Source organism: Epinephelus lanceolatus, chromosome 7 (genome assembly GCF_041903045.1).
Source record: "Epinephelus lanceolatus isolate andai-2023 chromosome 7, ASM4190304v1, whole genome shotgun sequence".
Taxonomy (NCBI): domain Eukaryota; kingdom Metazoa; phylum Chordata; class Actinopteri; order Perciformes; family Serranidae; genus Epinephelus; species Epinephelus lanceolatus.
This window is the reverse complement of record NC_135740.1, coordinates 25,081,875-25,102,738: the sequence shown is the minus strand read 5'-3', so window position 1 is coordinate 25,102,738 and position 20,864 is coordinate 25,081,875. Positions and strand designations below refer to the sequence as shown.

The 20,864-nt window shown below is 43.4% G+C and overlaps 4 protein-coding genes across 4 annotated transcripts; 3 read left to right on the top strand and 1 right to left on the bottom strand.

Moving 5' to 3' along the window:
• Positions 1 to 269: 269 nt before the first annotated feature.
• On the top strand, positions 270 to 3,458 carry LOC117261468 (endonuclease domain-containing 1 protein-like). Its single transcript, XM_033633873.2, has 2 exons — positions 270 to 743; positions 2,656 to 3,458. The coding sequence occupies exons 1-2, from the start codon at positions 438 to 440 to the stop codon at positions 3,259 to 3,261; spliced, it is 912 nt and encodes a 303-aa protein (XP_033489764.1). The 5' UTR covers positions 270 to 437; the 3' UTR covers positions 3,262 to 3,458.
• Positions 3,459 to 6,408: 2,950 nt separating this feature from the next.
• Positions 6,409 to 9,125, top strand: LOC117260842 (endonuclease domain-containing 1 protein-like). The gene is made up of 3 exons (XM_033632948.2): positions 6,409 to 6,535; positions 6,611 to 6,950; positions 7,475 to 9,125. The coding sequence occupies exons 2-3, from the start codon at positions 6,645 to 6,647 to the stop codon at positions 8,078 to 8,080; spliced, it is 912 nt and encodes a 303-aa protein (XP_033488839.2). The 5' UTR covers positions 6,409 to 6,535; positions 6,611 to 6,644; the 3' UTR covers positions 8,081 to 9,125.
• Positions 9,126 to 9,132: 7 nt separating this feature from the next.
• Positions 9,133 to 14,696, bottom strand: LOC117260548 (uncharacterized). Its single transcript, XM_033632516.2, has 5 exons — positions 14,484 to 14,696; positions 13,749 to 14,077; positions 12,256 to 12,566; positions 10,811 to 10,922; positions 9,133 to 10,694 (listed from the first exon to the last, which is right to left on the bottom strand). Exons 2-5 carry the CDS (start codon positions 14,056 to 14,058, stop codon positions 9,667 to 9,669), a joined length of 1,761 nt encoding a protein of 586 aa, XP_033488407.2. The 5' UTR covers positions 14,059 to 14,077; positions 14,484 to 14,696; the 3' UTR covers positions 9,133 to 9,666.
• Positions 14,697 to 14,955: 259 nt separating this feature from the next.
• mif (macrophage migration inhibitory factor) lies at positions 14,956 to 16,909 on the top strand. The gene is made up of 3 exons (XM_033632805.2): positions 14,956 to 15,170; positions 15,985 to 16,157; positions 16,625 to 16,909. The coding sequence occupies exons 1-3, from the start codon at positions 15,063 to 15,065 to the stop codon at positions 16,689 to 16,691; spliced, it is 348 nt and encodes a 115-aa protein (XP_033488696.1). The 5' UTR covers positions 14,956 to 15,062; the 3' UTR covers positions 16,692 to 16,909.
• Positions 16,910 to 20,864: the final 3,955 nt, after the last annotated feature.

Sequence of the window (20,864 nt, the reverse complement as noted above, 5' to 3'; positions counted from 1 at the left end):
GCAGAAACTGCACTGTCAGTTCCTGCAGCATTTAAATAGCATGTAGGATGGTAGATATGAGATATTCTAATCAAAATCAAATAAGGTCAGCGTTGAGGTTTAGCTCAAGTTTTAGAGCACGTCTTCTCTTTCCCCACCTTACTAACATGTGACTGAAGACTTGAAACAAAATGGCCTCCACCTCAGCTGACTAATGAAAAAAGGATAAGCAGACCCATTGTTTCCCAAAAGGCAGCCTGACTGCCTGTTAACAGGGGAAGTTTGATAGGGTTGGGGGGTGGTTTACTCTCACCCACAGGGTTCCTGCTGTCAGGGTATATAAGAGGAAACCTCGGTGACACTGAATGGACACAAAGGAAATATAGGTTTTATCTAACTCTGGAGCTTTGTCTGAGAGGAAGTCTGTCAACAAATGACCTGCTGCCCTTTTGTGCAAGATGTCTCAAAGGAAGATGCTGCAAACATCCACAGGAGCCCTGCTTCTTCTCCTCCCCTGGTTTGGTGGCCTGGTCCTTGGGGAGATCAGTGACGACTTCTCTCAGTGCCTCGACTTCTTCTATAATAGAACTCCACCGAGGGGCATCAATGCAACAGGATACCAGCCAATATGCCAGCGCTACAAAAACCAGTACCACTTTGCCAGTTTGTATCACCGTCAACAGCGTGTACCATTGTACTCTGCGTACATACTCGGCCCTGCAGATGGCAAACGACCCAGAAAGACTTGGATGTATGAACCACAGGTAAGTAAAACAGTGTGTGGTATCTAAGAGAGACCACTATCTTTAAAGCTGGAGTCTATTGAGCATTACTGTGTTTGATATAATGTGTTAAGATATGCTCAGACTATACACCCAGTTGCTGGTTTATTATATTATATTTAGTATTATTTTGTCCAACCCATTTATATCAATGGGAGTGGGTTAAATATCAGAAACACACCTCTGTATAATGCAACACAGGTCAACAGCACCACAAACGACATCATCTAAAATTATCCTAAAGTGTAATAAACACCTTGTGAAAAAAAGTTTTAACTTTATTGTTACAATCTTGATGAAAGAATGATTTATTGCTGGGCTGCTGTGTGGTAGGCTGCATTAGTTTTAAATAGATGTACCCAATAAACCAAGCGTACACCAGTGGCGTAATGTAGTTACGATGGGCCCCAGTGTATGCTATTATGCACGTATCATCTGGTCACATTATCAAACAGAGGCATGACACTGGACAATGTCAACACACATTTTAGAGCAATCATGATTTCATATCTGTATATCACATTTCTAAAGAAAATAAGAAATTATTCATTTAATTTAATAATTTTAATAGTATATTTATAGTTTATGTAGAATAAGCATATGATTTTTTTATAGATGGTACTGACTATTTTACCAAAAACAAACAAAAAAACAAGAGGGATGATGGGCTTGCCTTTTTCGAGGCCATATTCAGCAAAAGCATCATTTTAAATGAGAGTTCATCTTTTAACATAGGCATGTTTCCAAGGTGACAGTCTCTCTCATAAGGGCCCATTCTCTGCTCAACAAGTCACTGGGGGCTCACTCTCTCTAAGGTCCCCTGCACCTCACAGGCCCCAGTGCAAGCACACCGTCTGCACTGTCTATGTTTACGCCCCTAGTGTCCACTGATTATATAGATTAGAAGGAAAAAATAGCTCCAATAATGGCAGAGTAAAGAAAAGCTTGTTCTGGTTATGGTTTTTCTACAACAAAGCATCATTTCCTTTGTTCAGTGAATTACTGTACTGTAATTACTGTACTGTCTAAGTAACTAAATTTGTGTTTATGTTTTAAGGCAATAAGAGACGATGTGACAGAAGGTGTCGCTTTATCAGTAATTCCAGCATTAGAGACCATTTCACAGAGGCACCTTTTGCAGCCATATCATACGCACCAGGCACATCAGATTTAGCAGCAGGGGTTAACATCCCAAGTTGTCAATTACCAATGTCAGTCAGTGGTAGCAGTTTGTAATGGCAACTAAAGAGCGAGGTGGATGGGTCAAACAAACTCCACACTTCTACGGGAGCCCGCTGTTTGGTCCCCATGTGAATTTAGGCCAAACCATGACATGTTTTTTTCTTAACCTAACCACATGCTTTTGTTAAAAAGACTAAATTTAAGAAAATCAATTGAAAAATGAAGAATTTTGCCTATGTTGTAAGTTTATTTTGAAAAAGACTTCATGTTAAGAGTAGATAGTGTCAGTTTCTTGTGAAACCTTTGAAAAGACAGAATGTAACAAGTGTAAACTGACACGCTGTCTGAGTAACATTCACACTGTTTTCTAATAGTCTTGCATCTGTATGAGGTGTGTATAACTACCCTGCTTCAGCCTGAAATAAAGTTTTTACCATTACCCTAAAGTAGAAGCAGCCTATCTCAAAGTGCAAATACAAAAATGCTGTCATACATTTTTTTTCCTCTGGTCAGATAACTAGGAAAAGGGAGGCGGAAATTTCATTAGTTTCATTTCCATTTTTCTTTTTTAGACTTAATGAATAAGTCACACCCAAGTACACAGACTCACATTACTGTTCAACTCAAGCAGTATTAAGGGATCAATAAGCAGCAAAACACTCATTTGTAGCTTCTAAACGGTGACATGTCCTTCTCTGTCTTTGTCGTCAAGTTGCCGTTTTCCCGTGCCAGCCCAGAGATGCAACAGTTCCATTACCCTGTGGACCAGAACGTGATTGAGAGCCAGGCGGTGATCGACGACTACAAGAACTCCACGTTCACCAAAGGCCATCTCAACCCCAGCTTACACCAGAAGACAAAAGAGGACCGAGAGGCCACCTTCACCCTGACAAACATTGTCCCTCAGCAGAAAGGCTCCAACTCAGGCCCCTGGAGTGATCTGGAGAATGAGGTGTTGAGAAGATTCAAGGCCTTCTGCAACGGGTCTATGTATGTGATCACCGGAGCCATGCCTTATGAGTCTGAATACCACTGGATCAAAAACAGGGTGTCTGTTCCCGAGTACATGTGGTCTGCCTACTGCTGCCCATACTACAGAGCTGACCTTCATGAGTCTGTGAAGCCCCTTTTCCCCACATACGCTGCAGTGGGAAGAAATGACCGCAACAGTGGAGAGGAGATTGTGCCGGTTGATGTCAAGGCGAAGGCCTCGGTGAGGGGTTATGATGTGAGGCAGATGTCTTTAGAGACTCTGGAGGGCATCCTGACACAAAGGCTGGCCATGCCCATCAGTCTGTTTCATGGGCGGTGTCAGTAGCGAAGGTGAAAAGCTTAAGTTCCTTCTTGAAATCAAATATTAACTGCTATGGGTGTGCACTCAGTAATCACCATGTACAGCACATCTTTTCATGTTTAATTCCTTAATGAGTGTGTGATTAATCAGGACACAGATATGTTGCTGAAAACATTTTTTTTATAATTAGAGTTTTGTAAAATAAATAGTTTTCCCCTCTTGTCAGTGTCATCTTGTAACATGATTTTACCAATAAAACAAAATGGAAATGGTGAAGATGAGAGCCTTCTTAAGAAAAAGAACGTGTTTATTTAATTGTAAATAAACACTAAGTTTGTTCACTCAAATGCAAACACCTCCAAATAATGGTTGCACATTTCACATTTTGTTCATGCATAAAGTGAACAGCACAACGCAGTGCAGGACCTAGCACATTCGGCACCCTAGGCAAATGTCCCCCTGGTGCCACCTGGAGTGCTGAGTGTGTCTTTGTCTGGTTGTTTTTTTAATTAGTTAATTATTACACGTGTACGTTAACAACTACCCTACCTTGTATGGCTGGATCAACCTGTTGGGGAGCCCGAAGCAGAGCAAATGAATAGGCACCTGTTCCTCCTTGCCGGTTTATCCCTCTGTCTGTGCAATGTAAAGTTTTTCTGTGCTGGAAAACTAAGTGGTTCCAGGTTGGCTGTGTAATTTAGATAAATACATTCAGGAATATGTTACATTTAAGCAAAAAACTGAGAAAAAATCAGTTCTTGAATCTCAACTTGACACAAGGACCCTTTTCTAGACGAGGAGGGCCTCAAGCAGGACCCAGTTTAAATGACTTATCATGTCAGCTGATGTTTCAGTTGTGCATCGTCCCCAAAATAATTTGCAAAAAGTCGTGCAAAAAGGGGGAGACACGTCAAATAATTTTTTAAGCACTTGTGAGGGTGTTATGTCTTATCTTATATTTTATTTTGGCTTAGGGAGGGGCAAAAAAATTTAAATGGTTGTATTTTGTTTTTATTACATTGCAGATTTTTGAAGAAAACATGCTTTCCAAACCCACCCGCGCAGGATTGGAAGCTATGCTCTCTTTAAAAATCGCCAAAATTAAACCATTTATTGTAGCTGGAAACTGTAAATATTGAAATTATCATTAGATTTTCAAATTCCTGACAGTCCTTGGACACATCATATGTCAGAAAAAAAACATACCCAAATCTACGTCTCATTTAAAATTTGGCCAACAATAGACCATTTGCTCTATATAACCAGAATGCAAGTGAGTGAAAAATTTTCAACTTTAAATTTTTGTCTTCAACTTTTAACTTTCAAACGTCAAAGGGAAAGTTTTGAAAATCTAATGACTAATTTATGGTGGAGGGAAGGTCATGCATTTTCTGCCAGTCACTCAGGGATGCTCAAGGAAAAATATTTGTAGCTTCCTGGAGAGTCAAAATAAAACAATATAAAATTCCACCCCAGCCAACCCCTCCTCTGATAAGTAGAAAACAGTCCCTTGAGCTTAGATAAGCATAGCCCAGTTAGTCTGGCTCTGTCCAACGATATCAAAATCTGCCTACCAGCCTCTTTAAAACTAATTAATTAGCATGTAAGCCTATAATTAGCTTTTAATCTGTACAAATTTCCGTTTGTAAAAACGTAGCAGAGACTTGCTGGCATCTTTGCTGATTGCCTGTTAACCTCATGATGACAACAAGCCTCCACAAAGTTGCAGGCCAAAAAAATTGTGCACATAAAACCATGAGTTGTTGCGTTTACACTTCTGCTTTTGTATGAAATTTTTTTTTAAACAAAATTTATGAAACACATTTATGAGGCAGCTTTAGAGGTGCTATTAGGTGGACTTTGTTGCCTTTCAACAGAGCCAGGCTGGCTGTTTCCCCTCTGCTTCCAGTCTCTATGTTAAGCTAACCAGCTGCTGGCTGTAGCTTCATATTATAACAGAGAGGAGTGGTATTATGTTCTCCTGTACTGTTTCTTTGTTGTATTTAGTAAGAGCCTTATGATGATTTGGTGGCTTTTGGGTTTTGATTAGAAGAACAATTTGGTGTCCTTTTAGATGTTTTTGTGGCAATTTCAATGATGTTAATACAGTTTTGGTGGACACTTGTTGTGATGAGCACTTCACAGGCACTAATTTGACTGATTAAACATTCTGACACACATATTGACTTACCATGATTCCTCACTTCTCTGTGTTCCCTGCAAAAATCAAATATGCAATTAGAGGCAGTTACATTCTTAGACAGCCATATCAATTATAAAATGTCCCAATCATTTATCCTGTGCACACAGTGGGAGTATTTACTTGCCTCTACAGTCACTACTGTTTTGTTGGCAAGATGGATGGCAGTGGTGGTGATAGAGGTCAGTGTTGGGGTTTACATAGTTATGTGTAACTACTGTAGTTACATGTAAACAAAATACAGGTAACTGTAACCAGTTGCAGTTACTGAAAAAATATATGTAATTTAAATTACATCCATACATCCATCATCCGCTTATCCGCAGCTGGGTCGCAGGGGCAGCAGGCCGAGCAAAACACCCCTGACGTCCCTCTCCCTAGAAACGCTTTCCAGCTCCTCCTGGGGGACCCCGAGGCATTCCCAGGCCAGATGAGATATGTAATCCCTCCACTGTGTTCTGGGTCTGCCCCGGGGCCTCCTACCAATGGGACGTGCCTGAAACATCTCCAGCAAGAGGCGCCATGGAGGATACTGATCAGATGCCCGAACCACCTCAACTCACCCCTTTCGAAGTGAAGGAGCAGTAGCTCTACTCCGAGCTCCCTCTGGATGTCCTAGCTCCTTAACCTATCTCTAAGGCTGAGCCCAGCCACCCCACGAAGGAAACTCATTTCGGCTGCTTGTATCCGCGATACATTTCGGTCACTACCCAGAGCTCATGACCAGAGGTGAGGGTTGGGACATGGATGGACGAGTAAATCGAAAGCTTCGCCTTCCAAAGTATATCAGTAAAATGTTATGCAGAATATAACATTCATTCTGTTGATTTGCAAGTTATTGAAAAAGTTATCAAAATGATTATATTACTTGTTACATTTTTAAAAGTGGGTAACTAGTGTGACATCCCTGAAGCAAGTGAGGAAGTGAGTGATGAATTGTGACATTGTTCACATGGTGGTTTGTGGGCTGATGCTGACAGTGTCCTACCAACCTTAGAGGCTTTTTAACTGAAGAGCTGCCAAGAGGTTTCTGGTCTGTGTTTGAGCTACTCTGCAAATAAATACATCTTGCTATTCAGCTTGGAAGAAGAAACTGTAGTAAGTTTGGGTTTGAGAGGGTATCAGGAATAAAGTGTGTGTTCTCTGTGAACTAATAAGCATCTCTTTCTCCAGCACAGGTACGGTGGTTTCTGCTCTGTTGTGCAGGATGTCTCAAAGGAAGATGCTGCAATTATCAGCAGGAGCTGTGTTTCTGCTCCTATCCTGTTTTGGTGACATGGTCTTTGGAGAGATTGGCAACAGCTTCTCCAAGTGCCACCGTTTCTTTTATAAAGGAACTCCTCCGACAGGTATCAGTGCAGCAGGATACCAGCCAATATGCCAGCGCTACAAAAACCAGTACCACTTTGCCAGTTTGTATCACCGTCAGCATCGTGCACCTTTGTACTCTGCGTACATACTCAGTCCTGCAGATGGCAAACGGCCCATTTCATCATGGAAGTATGAACCACAGGTGAGAATAACACTGTGTGGGACTGTGTCAAGAGTGTTTAAGAGTTAAGTTTGTCTTCATAAATTGGAAATGGAAGATCTCACAGACACATGAAAATGCTTCATTTGCTTGTAGATCTAATGGGAATTTATTCTGGGGTTGTAAGACGATGATGGTAAATGTGAAAAAGAGTACTAGCACTTCCCATACTCAGAGTGTCATTGTGGTCGACGTATGACTTGCACAAATGTACTGTTTAACGTAACCTTCAAGCAGAAGTAGAGGCAGCCTATCTCAAAGTGTTAATACAAAAATGTTTTTACACCTTTTTTTTCTCCTCTTGTTAGATTACTTAGAAAGGAAGGTGGAAATTTCATTAGTTCTGTTTCCATTTTTCTTTTTTAGACTTAATGAATAAGTCACACCCAAGTACACAGACTCACATTACTGTTCAACTCAAGCAGTATTAAGGGATCAATAAGCAGCAAAACACTCATTTGTAGCTTCTAAACGGTGACATGTCCTTCTCTGTCTTTGTCATCAAGTTGGCATTTTCCCGTGCCAGCCCAGAGATGCAACAGTTCCATTACCCCGTGGACCAGAACGTGATTGAGAGCCAGGCGGTGCTTGACGACTACAAGAACTCCAAGTTCACCAAGGGCCATCTCAACCCCAGCTTACACCAGAAGACAAAAGAGGACCGAGAGGCCACCTTCACCCTGACAAACATTGTCCCTCAGCAGAAAGGCTCCAACTCAGGCCCCTGGAGTCATCTGGAGAATGAGGTGTTGAGAAAATTCAAGGCCTTCTGCAACGGGTCCATGTATGTGATCACCGGAGCCATGCCTTATGAGTCTGGGCCCCGCTGGATCAATAACAGGGTGTCTGTTCCCGAGTATATGTGGTCTGCCTACTGCTGCCCATCCTACAGATCTGACCTCCCTGAGTCTGTGAGGCTCTTTTTCCCCACATACGCTGTAGTGGGAAGAAATGACCGCAACAGTGGAGAGGAGATTGTGCCGGTTGATGTCAAGGCGAAGGCCTCAGTGAGGGGCTATGATGTGAGGCGGATGTCTTTAGAGACCCTGGAGGGCATTTTGCAAACAAGGCTGAAAATGCCAATCAGTCTGTTTAAAGGGCAGTGTGGGTGAGACGCTCTAGTTAACTTACCTGCACACAGTTCATCCATCATAGCCAGGGTTCTTCTGAGGTAGTGTCTACTCAGTGTCTTAAAGGGACACCAAAAATTCATACTTTCCCTCTTACTTGCAGTGCTATGTATCAGTCTGGACAGTTTTGGTGTCAGCTGCTGAATGTTGGAGATATCAGCCGTAGAGATGTCTGCCTTCTCTGGATTATAATGGAACTAGATGGCGCTCAGTTTGTGGTGCTCAAGGTGCCAAAAAAGAAAAAGCAATTTAAAATCGTAACAGCAATGTCTCTTTCCAGAAATCATGACCTGGTTACTCAAGATAATCCACAGACCTTGTTGTGAACAGTTTCATGTAGGAACTCTTTACTTTACCACACAACACCTGCCAACTGTATCACTACGCAGAAGGAAGCGTGCATCTACTCATGGACAAGAGGCTCGTGCTCACAATGGCTCCTCCTCAGCTGAGCTGTAACACTAGCTAGCTCAGTGTTGCTGGGTGAGCAAGCAGTAGATGCACGCTTTGTTCTACGCAGTGATAAAGTTGGTGGGTGTAGTTTGGTAACTGCTCATATCAAGGTCTAATGATTATCTTGCATAATCGGGTCATGGTTACACAATTTCCCCCTGAGGATCAATAAAGTATTTCTTACTCTGATTCTAATTCTGGAAAAAACATTGCTGTTGAGTTTTTCAAATATATTGTTTTGTCACTATAAGCTCCGCAAACTGAATGCCATTTAGTTCCATTATATTTGAGATGGCAGACATCTCTACTGCTGATATCTCCAACACTTTGCAGCTCACACCAAAACAACCTAGACTGATAAATAGAAGAAAATTTGTGTTTAATTTTGGGGTGAACTGTCCCTTTAGAATGACTCCCTCATGCTTTAGCTACTATATGAGTGTTTAATTATAATGTTGTCTTGTCTCATAATGGCTGGAAATTAATATTTCTGATGATTATGATCTTGCAAAATTCTTTTTCTTCCCTCTTTTATCAATGTCATGTTGTGATTTTAAACAATAAACCAACACTGAAATTGGTAATGAGCCTTCTGATGAATAGAAATATTTATTTCTTAATATGACCAAAACACAAACATACAAAATACCAAGTTGACAATTATATTGTATCAGCAAAAAACAAGGGCATCGGCTGCAACATGAGTGACTTATTGATATAAAGGCAAAAGAATGTACAATTTATTGATCATAAATAAGTACAAGCTTTGTACATACAAATGAGAACACTTCAAATTAATATGGCTGAAGAACATTTGAGATTGATTTTATTCCTCCCCTCACAGAGAAACACCATGTACAACTGTCTTCCTGTCAACTTTGGACATTTACCTTCTTTGTTTTTATTCAACAATAATCTTCCACACATGTACCTGTTCCTTGTCTTTAACTTAATTTAACTTCTTCATCCTGTCAAAGCATATAAGAAAGGCAACTCCAAAGTCACTGAAAATAAAATGAGCATCCTCCACTCACATTCATCCCCTGAATTCTGCCACATTCAATTAAAAACCTGCTTTTTCTTTCCAGTTCGATCAGAGATTTGAAGGATGTGCTCTAAAAACACTGGTGGTTTTTCAGTTGCTCCATGTCACTGAAGCCGCTTCCACAGTTGGAGCACTGGAGTGTCGCCTTTTCACTGTTGTGTATGAGTTGGTGTCTCTTCAAGTACTCCACGCGACTGAAACGCTTTCCACACGCATCACACCCGTATGGGCGTTCGCCTGTGTGAATCCGCTGGTGCCGTTCCAAATTGCCCAGGCGACTGAAGCTGCGTCCGCACTGAGGGCACCGGTGCGGCCTCTCGCCTGTGTGCACCAGGTGATGCCGTTCAAGTGAGCGCGAGTGCGTGAAGCGTTTCCCACAGATCTCGCAGCAGTGCGGCCGTTCAGCGGCACAGGCGCACTCGTGGTTCTTAAGAGCCCAGGCGTGGCTGAACGTGTTGCCGCAGTGGGCACAAGGGAAAAGACCATCCTCCTCGCTGCCCTGTAAATGAGAGCCTCCGAGTGGACAGGGGTGCTCCTCCAGCTCAGCCTCTGAGGTGAAGCCTCCTCCACACTGTGGGCAGAAGTGGAGCAGGTCCCCACCACCCTCCTCTTCCCCTCCACTCTCCCCGACACTCCCCGGAGCAGACAGGTGGGGTAGGTGCTCCGACTCTCCCTGCTCCACCACATCCTCTCCAGTCATGCCCGCAGCCGAGTCGCCCTCCCTCAACTTCTTCGACCAGCCTAACCTCAGCTCCACTCCGGCCCTCACTGTGTCCTTCAACCTGCCCTGTCCTATCTGCTCCTCTCTCTGCAGGGTGGGTGGCTCCAGCTCTTCGTCCTGCTCCATTCCATCAAGACCAATGTACTTGGGGGCCAGGCTGCTCTCGCTGCCTCGCACCACTACTGAGCCAGGACTGACAGGATGAGGCGCCGTCATGGCAGCCTTTTCACGCCCTCTTTCAGCCCTCAGTGCGGACTCCAGACCCCTCAGCTCATCCATGGTCATGCCCCCCTGCGACGGCTCTGATGAACCCACCTCCCAGTCCTCGTCCTCTCTATCCCCTGAATGAAGGGTTGGTGGATGATCTGACATATCTCCTGAGTAGAGACAAACAGAGGGGGAGGGAAAGTAATCAGTTACACTTTCTTTCTATTGGTCTCCAAACATTTCACTAACTTCCCCTCCTTCAATCAGTGTGTCCTGGGCTCATTACCTTCGCTTTGGGCTCTGGAGCCGGGGTGGAAGTTCTGGTTGGGCGGGTCCATCTTCAAAGCCTCCTTGATTAGTCGGAGAGAGGCAGGTTGATAGCCCTCTGTTTGTGCAAACTGCGTTGGGAACAAGAGAGAACATACTAACTTGAGTGAGTACCTCAAACCAGGTAGACTATGATATGTATTCCTTCATTTGTAAATGCCTTTTTCAAAATGGTTTGGTAATGTACATATAACACTCATCATAGCTATATGTTCTGACGCTACCATACAAAGTCATATTTACAACGCAACTGGGAAGAGACTGTTTCAAACTTGACGGCATAAACACTCTAAGAGCATGTGTCCACAGTTTTTTCTGAGAGCAAGAACGCAATCATCTTTTTTTTTTTAAATTGTTCCCAATGAGACGAGTGTATGCAGCCCCTCTAGGCGCTGCACCCAGCGTCTTTTTTCAGAGCAATTTTCCTTTTTTGTGCAGCCGCTCCGAGCACTTCTAGTTGAATATCTCTTAACTTTTCAGAAAGGCGCCGGTGTCGTCACTGTTGCTCCTTTTCCAGGGCTCGTCTCCCTGGTAACCAAAACAGAGGGAGGAGCTTGTTCCGGCTGTGTCTATCTGAGCTATATGATATGTCTGACAAAAACTGTCACAACAGAGACAGAACAGCCCTGTGATTCTGACCTGATTTTTAAAAATTAAGCTGTGGGATGAAGCACTCCCCAGCACCCTGCAGAAACACTATGTGGACACACGCCCTAAATTGGCCCTACTTAGACTGATTTATTAATATATTTTGTATCAAACATGTGAGACCGAAAAAGCTGAAAACAAAACAAAACCATTTGTATTTCCTGTTGGAATGTTTCGCTGTGTATGTAAATGACATCAGCTGACAGGAAGTAAACATGGACCCAAGCTGTTGCCTAGCAATGCAATTCCAGTGGCAAGGTCTATAAAGCTATATGATTGGTTATATTTATGTAAAGCCATTTTTATCAGCCATCAAAAGCACATTGTAATGACTTCACAGCAAGGCTAATAACACATTCTGCATGATCTGAATATTCAAATGCAAACGACAAGTGAGGAGTGGATCTGCGCTCTGCCACTTGGTCATGTGGTGAAATAGCAAACAGCTTTTCGCCTCTTCCAGTAGTATTTCCACCTAAAAGCTTGCCACACTTGAGATGTGGAGGGCCCTCCTCAACGGGCTCCTCTGGAAGCTAAATATCAAATCAATAGCGCTCCCTTCATCCACCACATCTCTGCAGTGATTTGATGGCCAAAAAACACAGGCACAACTCTCTCTGTGTTATCTCTCTTTATACTGTCTATGTTCTTTTGCGTTCAGTGTGAAGCTGCTGAGCAGTGCAGAGATGCTGTGCCACTTTCTCCTCCTACTCCTCCTCCTCCTCCTCCTCCTCTGAGAAAGCCCGTCTCCCTCACCTCCTCTTTGATGTTGGCCGTCTCCTCCCCCTCACCGCTGAGGCTGCCCTCCCCTTCCTCGTCCTCCACCATCCCTCCCTCATCCTCTTCATCTCCCGGGAACTGGATGAGGTACATCTCCCTGGCCTCCTTCCCCCCTCTTCCTCCTGCTCCTGCTACCATCCCCACAGCTCCTGCACTTCCTCCTCCTCCTCCTCCTCCTCCTCCTCCACCACCACCGCTGCCGCCACCTCCACCTCCACCTTCCTCCCACACACCTCCAGGCCAGCCTTTGCCATAGGCTGCTGCTGGGCCCTTCTTTGACTTGCCTCCTGTGGAGAAGAGAGGAAGACGAAGGAAGGGTGGGAGGGAGGTGAGAGAGGAAGGAGAAAGTGAGGAGGGAGTGCATGGGGAGACAGGAAGGAGAGAGAATGAAATATGAGGGGGAGAGAGATAAGTGGGAGGAGATGATTACAAGGCCAGGAGAGAGAGATGAAGGAGAGAAGAGGGTGGAGAAGTGGGAGATGAGGAGGAGGAGGGGTTGGAGAGACAGAGCGAAACAGGAGCAGAGAGGAGGTTTTGGGGGGAAGGGAGAGAGGAAAGGGAGCAGGGGGAGGAAGTGAGCATGATGAACGAGTATGGAGCGAGGGGGCGTAGAAGGACAGACAAGAGAGCGGGAAGGAGAGAGAAACACGTGAAAGGGAGGAGAAAAGCAAGAGCGGCAGAGACGACAGGGAGAAGTGGAGTTGGCGGGGGCCAAGGGGGAGAGGAGGAGGAGGAAGAGGAGAGGGAGGACATGTTGAAGGAGAAAGAGGAGGGGTGAGGATGAGAAGGTGAAAAGAGGAGAGAGAGAGAGACAGCAGGGAGAGGAGAAGTGGAAGTGGAGAGGGAGTATGTAATTATGGTGGCGGTGGAGAGGAGCGGGAGAGGAGTGGAGTGGAGGAGGAGGAGGTGAGGGAGGGGGAGTGTGTGTATGTGCATGTGTGTGTGTGCAACGTGATGAAGGAGAGAGCAGAGCAGGAGGAGGTGGGGGCAGGGAGAGAGGAAGGAGGCGAGGGCGTGAAGGAGAGAGGAGCGGGAAGGGGAGGAGGAAGAGTTGGAGAGAGAGAGACAGAGAGAAGTGAAGGAGGTGGGGGGGAGGGAGAGGAGCACGGCAGGAAGGGAGGGAGAGAGTGTGCCGAAGCACAGAGGAGTGGGAGGGACAGAATGCAGCGGAGAGAGAGAGAGAGAGGAGAGGGGGAGGTGAAGGACAGAGGGAGCGAACATGAAGAGGAGGCGGAGGAGGAAGGGAGGAGGGAGAGAGGAAGGAGGGAGGGAGAGATCAGCTCTTGCCAGATGGTTTCCAACAAAACAAGTGCGTCTTCACATAAGCCCTGACTGCACAGCAAGATCCCTGTTTCTCACATTAACACACACAATCACACTGAAGATTCAGATGTACAGCATTACATGTATGACACTAAGGGTGATGCATGCCTCCTTGTTTGGGAGGAAAAGCCATCCTCAATACTTACGGGCCACCTCAACTTTTCGTTTCTGCCGCCCTCCTCCTCCACCTCCCTCCTCCGCTGCCGCCAGCCCGGCGTTGCGGCGGTTGGCAGCCCAGCCCATCCCGTACTTGCGCTCGGTCCTCAGCTTGTTCTCGGTGAGCTTCAGCCGCTGTTTGAGAGCCTCGTTCTCCTTCCTGTTGAGGGACAGCTCCACCAGGTAGTCGTTCACCATGTCCTGGAAGAGTTTGGTGATCTCGCACACCGAGGCTCGGATCAGACTGTCCATGACAGCCGTCAGATGCGTCTCAAACGTGGACACCGATTCCTCCATCATCTTGGCCACAGGTTCGGACCTGATGGTGGATCAATAACAGTTTGTGTTGTCAAGGCAGCGTGTCATCACCATTAGCTCCCACTGAGAAAGTTTCACAGTGTCAATCTAATACACAGCCATAGCCACTTAATATATACAATACATGTCAGTTAGGAACATTAACTTTATTGGTTAGCTAGCAGCTACTGTTTATAATATAGTACAGCTGATACACACATGCACCTCTGCATCGTTTAATTAAAGACAACACAGCAGCTCTATTTGAATCATTTAACACTGAATACACAGCCTGCGTCAGGTTAGCTTGTTAGTAAACTTGTAATGACACCGACACACAATTACGTTGAGGAGAAGAGGAGCAGCAACCTCTCCTTCTGGAAAGTGATCGTGTTAGCAGCCTGGCTAATTTAGCTCTGTATACGCACCGTTTCTTGGATGAAATCTGGCGGGGTCGCTTGGACGTGAAACGGCGACAGACGGTGTGATTTCACGGATCGCAGATAGGCTCGCTCGATGATCACAGGCACGGAGACACGGTGACAAAGGAAAGCGCCATCCAACTTCTGCCCTCTCTCTCCCTGCCACTGCTTTCTCTCCCTCGCCTCCTCCTTCGGCACTGCTTAATGATGCTTGAGAACACTGCGCATGCCCAGTACCGTAATTACCCTACACTCGAGAACAGCCGCACCCTGGAAAGCACATATGCGCCCCAGATTTCCAAGACTGTAAATGTGGTGTTATTTGTGAGCAAGTGTGAACAAAATAAGGAAATAATAACACAAAAATACTTAGCTACTACTTGGCTGTCGTTCTGTTTAGCGTGTGTCAACGGAGGTGTCTTCCAGGACTGAAGGAGGCGCTGTGGTCTTTTTTTCCGCATGACTGCACGCATTAAAAAAGAGAAGAAGAAGTCTTCCGCCTGGGGCAGAGTCACAGCACCTGCAGCTTGGAGAGGCACCGTGTGTTCAACAAGGGGAGAAAGACGACTCTAAAAAGGAGCAATCATGCCGATGTTTATTGTGAACACCAACGTGGCCAAAAGTGATGTACCGACGGCTCTGTTGTCCGAGGCTACGGATGAGCTGGCCAAAGCCATGGGCAAACCTGCACAGGTAGGTAGGCCAGGGGCGCATTTGCAGACCCTGTACTAACCTGGGGTTCACAATGAAACAGGTTATCTGCCTTTATTTCTTCTGCATCAGCTTGATAGGTTTAACTTCTACATAGAGTGCAGTGCAACCAACACCTGCTATTCACATTTAACTGCAGTTAAAAGTAGAGATCACATGACCCTCTGCTGAATGAATAAGGCGAGCTTCTTGTGCAACTATGCAAACAAAATCCAGACTATTATTTGCAAAGTTGGTAGATGATTGATCTGCTGCGTAAGTTCACCAAACCCACAGTTTAATATTAAATCTTTTTGTCATGTCATGCAACTGTACTGGATACTACATCCTTCCAGAATGTTCATAACAAAAAAATATTTTGCCACCAAAATTTAAAGTTGGTATCAGTGATCTATGTCACTTCATCACAGTATAGGCCATGGTTTAACCAGTGCAACTAGCAAGATGTTCACAACAAGCTGATCTGGACTGCACACCTTTAAATATTTATATTAATATCTGTATTTAGTCAGGTGTAGCTGCCACTGAAGGTGTTTTCTGGGAAATAAATTAGTTAAAATATGTTACAGAGGTTCCACATTTCTCCACCAGAATGATATTAAAGAACATTTAGGTCATTATGTAGAGAAAATATTGTAAGTCAAACAGATATTTTGGTAACTTGTTTGAAATGTCTACAGAGTTGGGTTGCAGTGGGGGAATTTGGACTCATGACTTAACTATGTAATAAAATCCTTGCTACACCCTTCAAGCCGATGATGCTGAAACTGTCTCATTTTGTGTCTCTGTCTTCCAGTACATTGCCGTGCATATTAACGCTGACCAAATTATGCTGTTTGGAGGAAAGGGAGACCCCTGTGCTCTTTGCTCCCTCCACAGTATTGGCAAGATCAGCGGTGCTCACAACAAGCAATACTCCAAACTCCTGTGTGGACTGCTCAACAAACACCTGGGCATCTCTCCTGACAGGTATGAATAAACACAGCAACCAGATCCGTATGCTCCCAAACTCTGGAATGCACTTCCTGTCATGATACGATCATCCACTTGTGTATTCACTTTTTAAAAAAGTTTAAAAACCCTTTTTTAGGAGGTGATTTCTGTAAGGTAGAATATGTTAAGTGTCTGTATATGAATATATGTGTTTTGTGCATATGTGCATAAGCTTTTGCACAGAGCACATGTGTTTACAGTATGGGTGTATTTATGTACGTGCCTATTTGTGTGAATGCATGTACATATTTGTACACATATGTATATCTATTTGTTTTGTATTTCTATTTGTACTGCTATATAAATTGATTTACTATTATTACTGCACATAATTTGATGAGTAAAGTTAACATGGTGACCAAAACTTGCTGAGTTAAATACTCCTGTATCTCACATACCGTGCTCCAATCTGATTAACCTATTTCTCTTTGTGTTTATTTCAGGATTTACATTAACTTTGTAGACATGGATGCAGCCAATGTGGGCTGGAACAACACCATCTTTGGCTGAAATGGAGGTCGACACCCTGAAATAGAAGATCATTCCAGTTTACGTCATATTTTCCTATATGTACGAGCATAGTTAAGACTGACAAAAAAGACAGTAAAGACACCTGGTAATTCAATGGTTAATATACTGTATGACTGTCTCTAAAGCACTGAACCCTTTAGCTTTGCACTTATTTTTTTCCATTAAAATGCAATAAAGCAAACCCTGCAAATCATAAATGAAGCCCTGTTTCTTTGATTGTGTAGCCTGACAAAGACACAAGCTACACTTTATTTATCTACTTATTTTATTAGATGCAACCCTGGAAAAAAAAACAGTGAAATATAAGAGACCTTTTCACTGTAGACAAGTTGTTTAAATATGCAGACAACATGGCTTTAGTTGGTCTCTTACAGAAAACAGACCCAGCGGGTGAAGTTGCCGACCTGGCTCACACTAAGGCCCTTCAAACATGGTGTCACATCAGCAAGTTGGAAATAAATGTGGCCAAGACTAGAGAATTATTAGCACAAACAACTTCTGAAGACAGATCCATTTTCACCTGACGGCCAACACGTTGAAACTGCATAAAATTTTGAATACCTTAGTATGGTTCTGGACTCCACGTGAGCTTCTGTGGAAATACTGAGTATATTTTCAAGAGATGTTTACAGCTGCTATCTTCTTAGCAAACTCAGTGGCCTTGGTGTTAGTCAGCAGATTTTAGAATTAGTGTACAAAACTAGACCCAGGACACGCTGGAGGGATTACATATCTATTTGGCCTGGGAAAGCCTTAGGAGCTGGAAAACATTGCTGGAGAGAGGGATGTCTGGGGTGCTTTGCTTGGCCTGCTGCCCCCACAACCCAGCCCCAGATAAGCGGATGAAAATGGATGGATGGATAGATTAGTGTTTTAGACAATGTTTTAACTTTTCACCTCCCTGCTTCATATGGTCATCTTAACTGTACATTCAAGAATAAACTCTCTAGGATTGTGACAATGGCAAGTAAAATAGTTGACAAGCCTCAAAGGCCCTTGACCCATCTCTTAACAGAAAGGATGAGTACCTTGGCAGAGAGCAACCATCCTTTCAGCCAGTTCGAGCTCTTGAGCTCCAGGAGGCGCTATAGAGTCCCTCTGACAGCTAAAAGAGTATTTAAGAAGTCCTTCATCCCAAATGCAATCTGTATCCTTAACCCAACAAAGTGACAGATGAGTTTTAAACCACGGACAGACACTGGGCTGATTTAATGTGTTAAGTGTTTTGTAATGACCTTATGTTTGTTTTACTGACTATTTGTCTACTTTTTACAGTGTTGTCTTTTGTGTCTAGTAAGCCAGATACAAATTTCCACCCCTGGCAGACAATAAAGATGTATTAGCCTATATTCTACTCTACAGCACAATACCAGGACCCTGAAACTGAAGCAGCTGCATGGAATTCAGTCATTGTGTATTTCAGTATTTTCACCTGTGCTTTTCCTGCTGTGACATGTCAAAATGTCTCCCATGAAAACAATCTATTTAGCCTGTGGGATAAGTGTGGCACTGGTCATGACCTGTGACCTCTCTGAGCTTCTAAACTGTGTTAACTATTTAAAAAAAAATAAGCCAAAGGAAAAGATGAAATATCCTGAGACAGAGAAGCCTTCTTTGGGCTCTAAAATTCATGTGAGAAATATAACAACTTTTCTAGAACAGCTGTCATGTTTTTACAGTTTGTAATTGAGAGCCAAGAGAAGATGACAGCCCAATGAGTGGTGCTTTGAACCACTCAGCTGACGGAGAGATTCACAGACTGAACGAAAGTTGTCAACTATCTACTTTACAACTTAGTGTCTGTCTGAGCTGAAGGCCTGTCGACCTTTGCTTGATCACAATGAGCCAAGTGTGTGCTGATGTTGTGAAACTACTGTTTGCCTGTGTTTGTTGACATAGAGGGAGTTTTTTATTTTAATACTCAAATTCATAGTATTTGCATTGCTGATTTCTTGCTGTCTGGGGGGAAGCCAGAATTATATTTTGTCAGTGAACTGCACAAATACTGCAAAAATACAAATCACTAAGTATGCCTTTGATAAAAGAGAACATTTTACCCAGTCTTCTTTTGGGATATATATCCTATGTCTTCTTATTTTGTATTGTACAAGTTGTTTTGGCAGCTGGTATATGTGTATATATAGGTGCTGGTCATATAATTAGAATATCATGAAAAAGTTGATTTATTTCAGTAATTCCATTCAAAAAGTGAAACTTGTATAATGTATACATTCATTCCACACAGACTGATATATTTCAAGTGTTTATTTCTTTTAATTTTGATGATTATAACTGACAACTAATGAAAACCCCAAATTCAGTATCTCAGAAAATTAGAATATTGTGAAAAGGTGCAATATTGAAGACACCTGGTGCCACACTCTTATCAGCTAATTAACTCAAAACACCTGCAAAGGCCTTTAAATGGTCTCTCAGTCTAGTTCTGTAGGCTACACAATCATGGGGAAGACTGCTGACTTGACAGTTGTCCAAAAGATGACCATTGACACCTTGCACAAGGAGGGCAAGACACAAAAGGTCATTGCTAAAGAGGCTGGCTGTTCACAGAGCTCTGTGTCCAAGCACATTAATAGAGAGGCGAAGGGAAGGAAAAGATGTGGTAGAAAAAAGTGTACAAGCAATAGGGATAACCGCACCCTGGAGAGGATTGTGAAACAAAACCCATTCAAAAATGTGGGGGACATTCACAAAGAATGGACTGCAGCTGGAGTCAGTGCTTCAAGAACCACCACGCACCGACGTATGCAAGACATGGGTTTCGGCTGTCGCATTCCTTGTGTCAAGCCACTCTTGAACAAGAGACAGCATCAGAAGCGTCTTGCCTGGGCTAAAGACAAAAAGGACTGGACTGCTGCTGAGTGGTCCAAAGTTATGTTCTCTGATGAAAGTAAATTTTGCATTTCCTTTGGAAATCAAGGTCCCGGAGTCTGGAGGAAGAGATGAGAGGCACAGAATCCACGTTGCTTGAGGTCCAGTGTAAAATTTCCACAGTCAGTGATGGTTTGGGGTGCCATGTCATCTGCTGGTGTTGGTCCACTGTGTTTTCTGAGGTCCAAGGTCAATGCAGCCGTCTACCAGGAAGTTTTAGAGCACTTCATGCTTCCTGCTGCTGACCAACTTTATGGAGATGCAGATTTCATTTTCCAACAGGATTTGGCACCTGCACACAGTGCCAAAGCTACCAGTACCTGGTTTAAGGACCATGGTATCCCTGTTCTTGATTGGCCAGCAAACTCGCCTGACCTTAACCCCATAGAAAATCTATGGGGTATTGTGAAGAGGAAGATGCGACACGCCAGACCCAACAATGCAGAAGAGCTGAAGGCCACTATCAGAGCAACCTGGGCTCTCATACCACCTGAGCAGTGCCACAGACTGATCGACTCCATGCCATGCCGCATTGCTGCAGTAATTCAGGCAAAAGGAGCCCCAACTAAGTATTGAGTGCTGTACATGCTCATACTTTTCATGTTCATACTTTTCAGTTGGTCAACATTTCTAAAAATCCTTTTTTTGTATTGGTCTTCAGTAATATTCTAATTTTCTGAGATACTGAATTTGGGATTTTCATTAGTTGTCAGTTATAATCATCAAAATTAAAAGAAAAAAACATTTGAAATATATCAGTCTGTGTGTAATGAATGAATATAATATACAAGTTTCACTTTTTGAATGGAATTACTGAAATAAATCAACTTTTTGATGATATTCTAATTATATGACCAGCACCTGTATACAGTAGGTTATTAGCAGTCACTGTAGGGAATAACCAATATGACAATGTATCCTGATAAAAACTTTTAGTTTTTATAAGACAGTGAGCTGAATGTTCTGCACCACACTCTTGTGGTGTATAAAACAGAAAGAAAGCAATATTATGTTTGCAAATAGAAAAGTAAAAGGTTATATTATGATATATTGGACATTATCTGAGGAAATAAATACTGAATGGTGTAGGCTATGCAGGATTTCTACCTTTGGGCCTGAAGGGGGAGCAAATGTCATGTGTATTACTGTATGTCAGTTTATCTGATTCTTTGACATCATGCAAATGTATTGCTGATATCCAATGACAGATTAATACAGAACTATTTGTTTGTCATCACCAGGCCAAAGAAGGTTTGCCTTAAA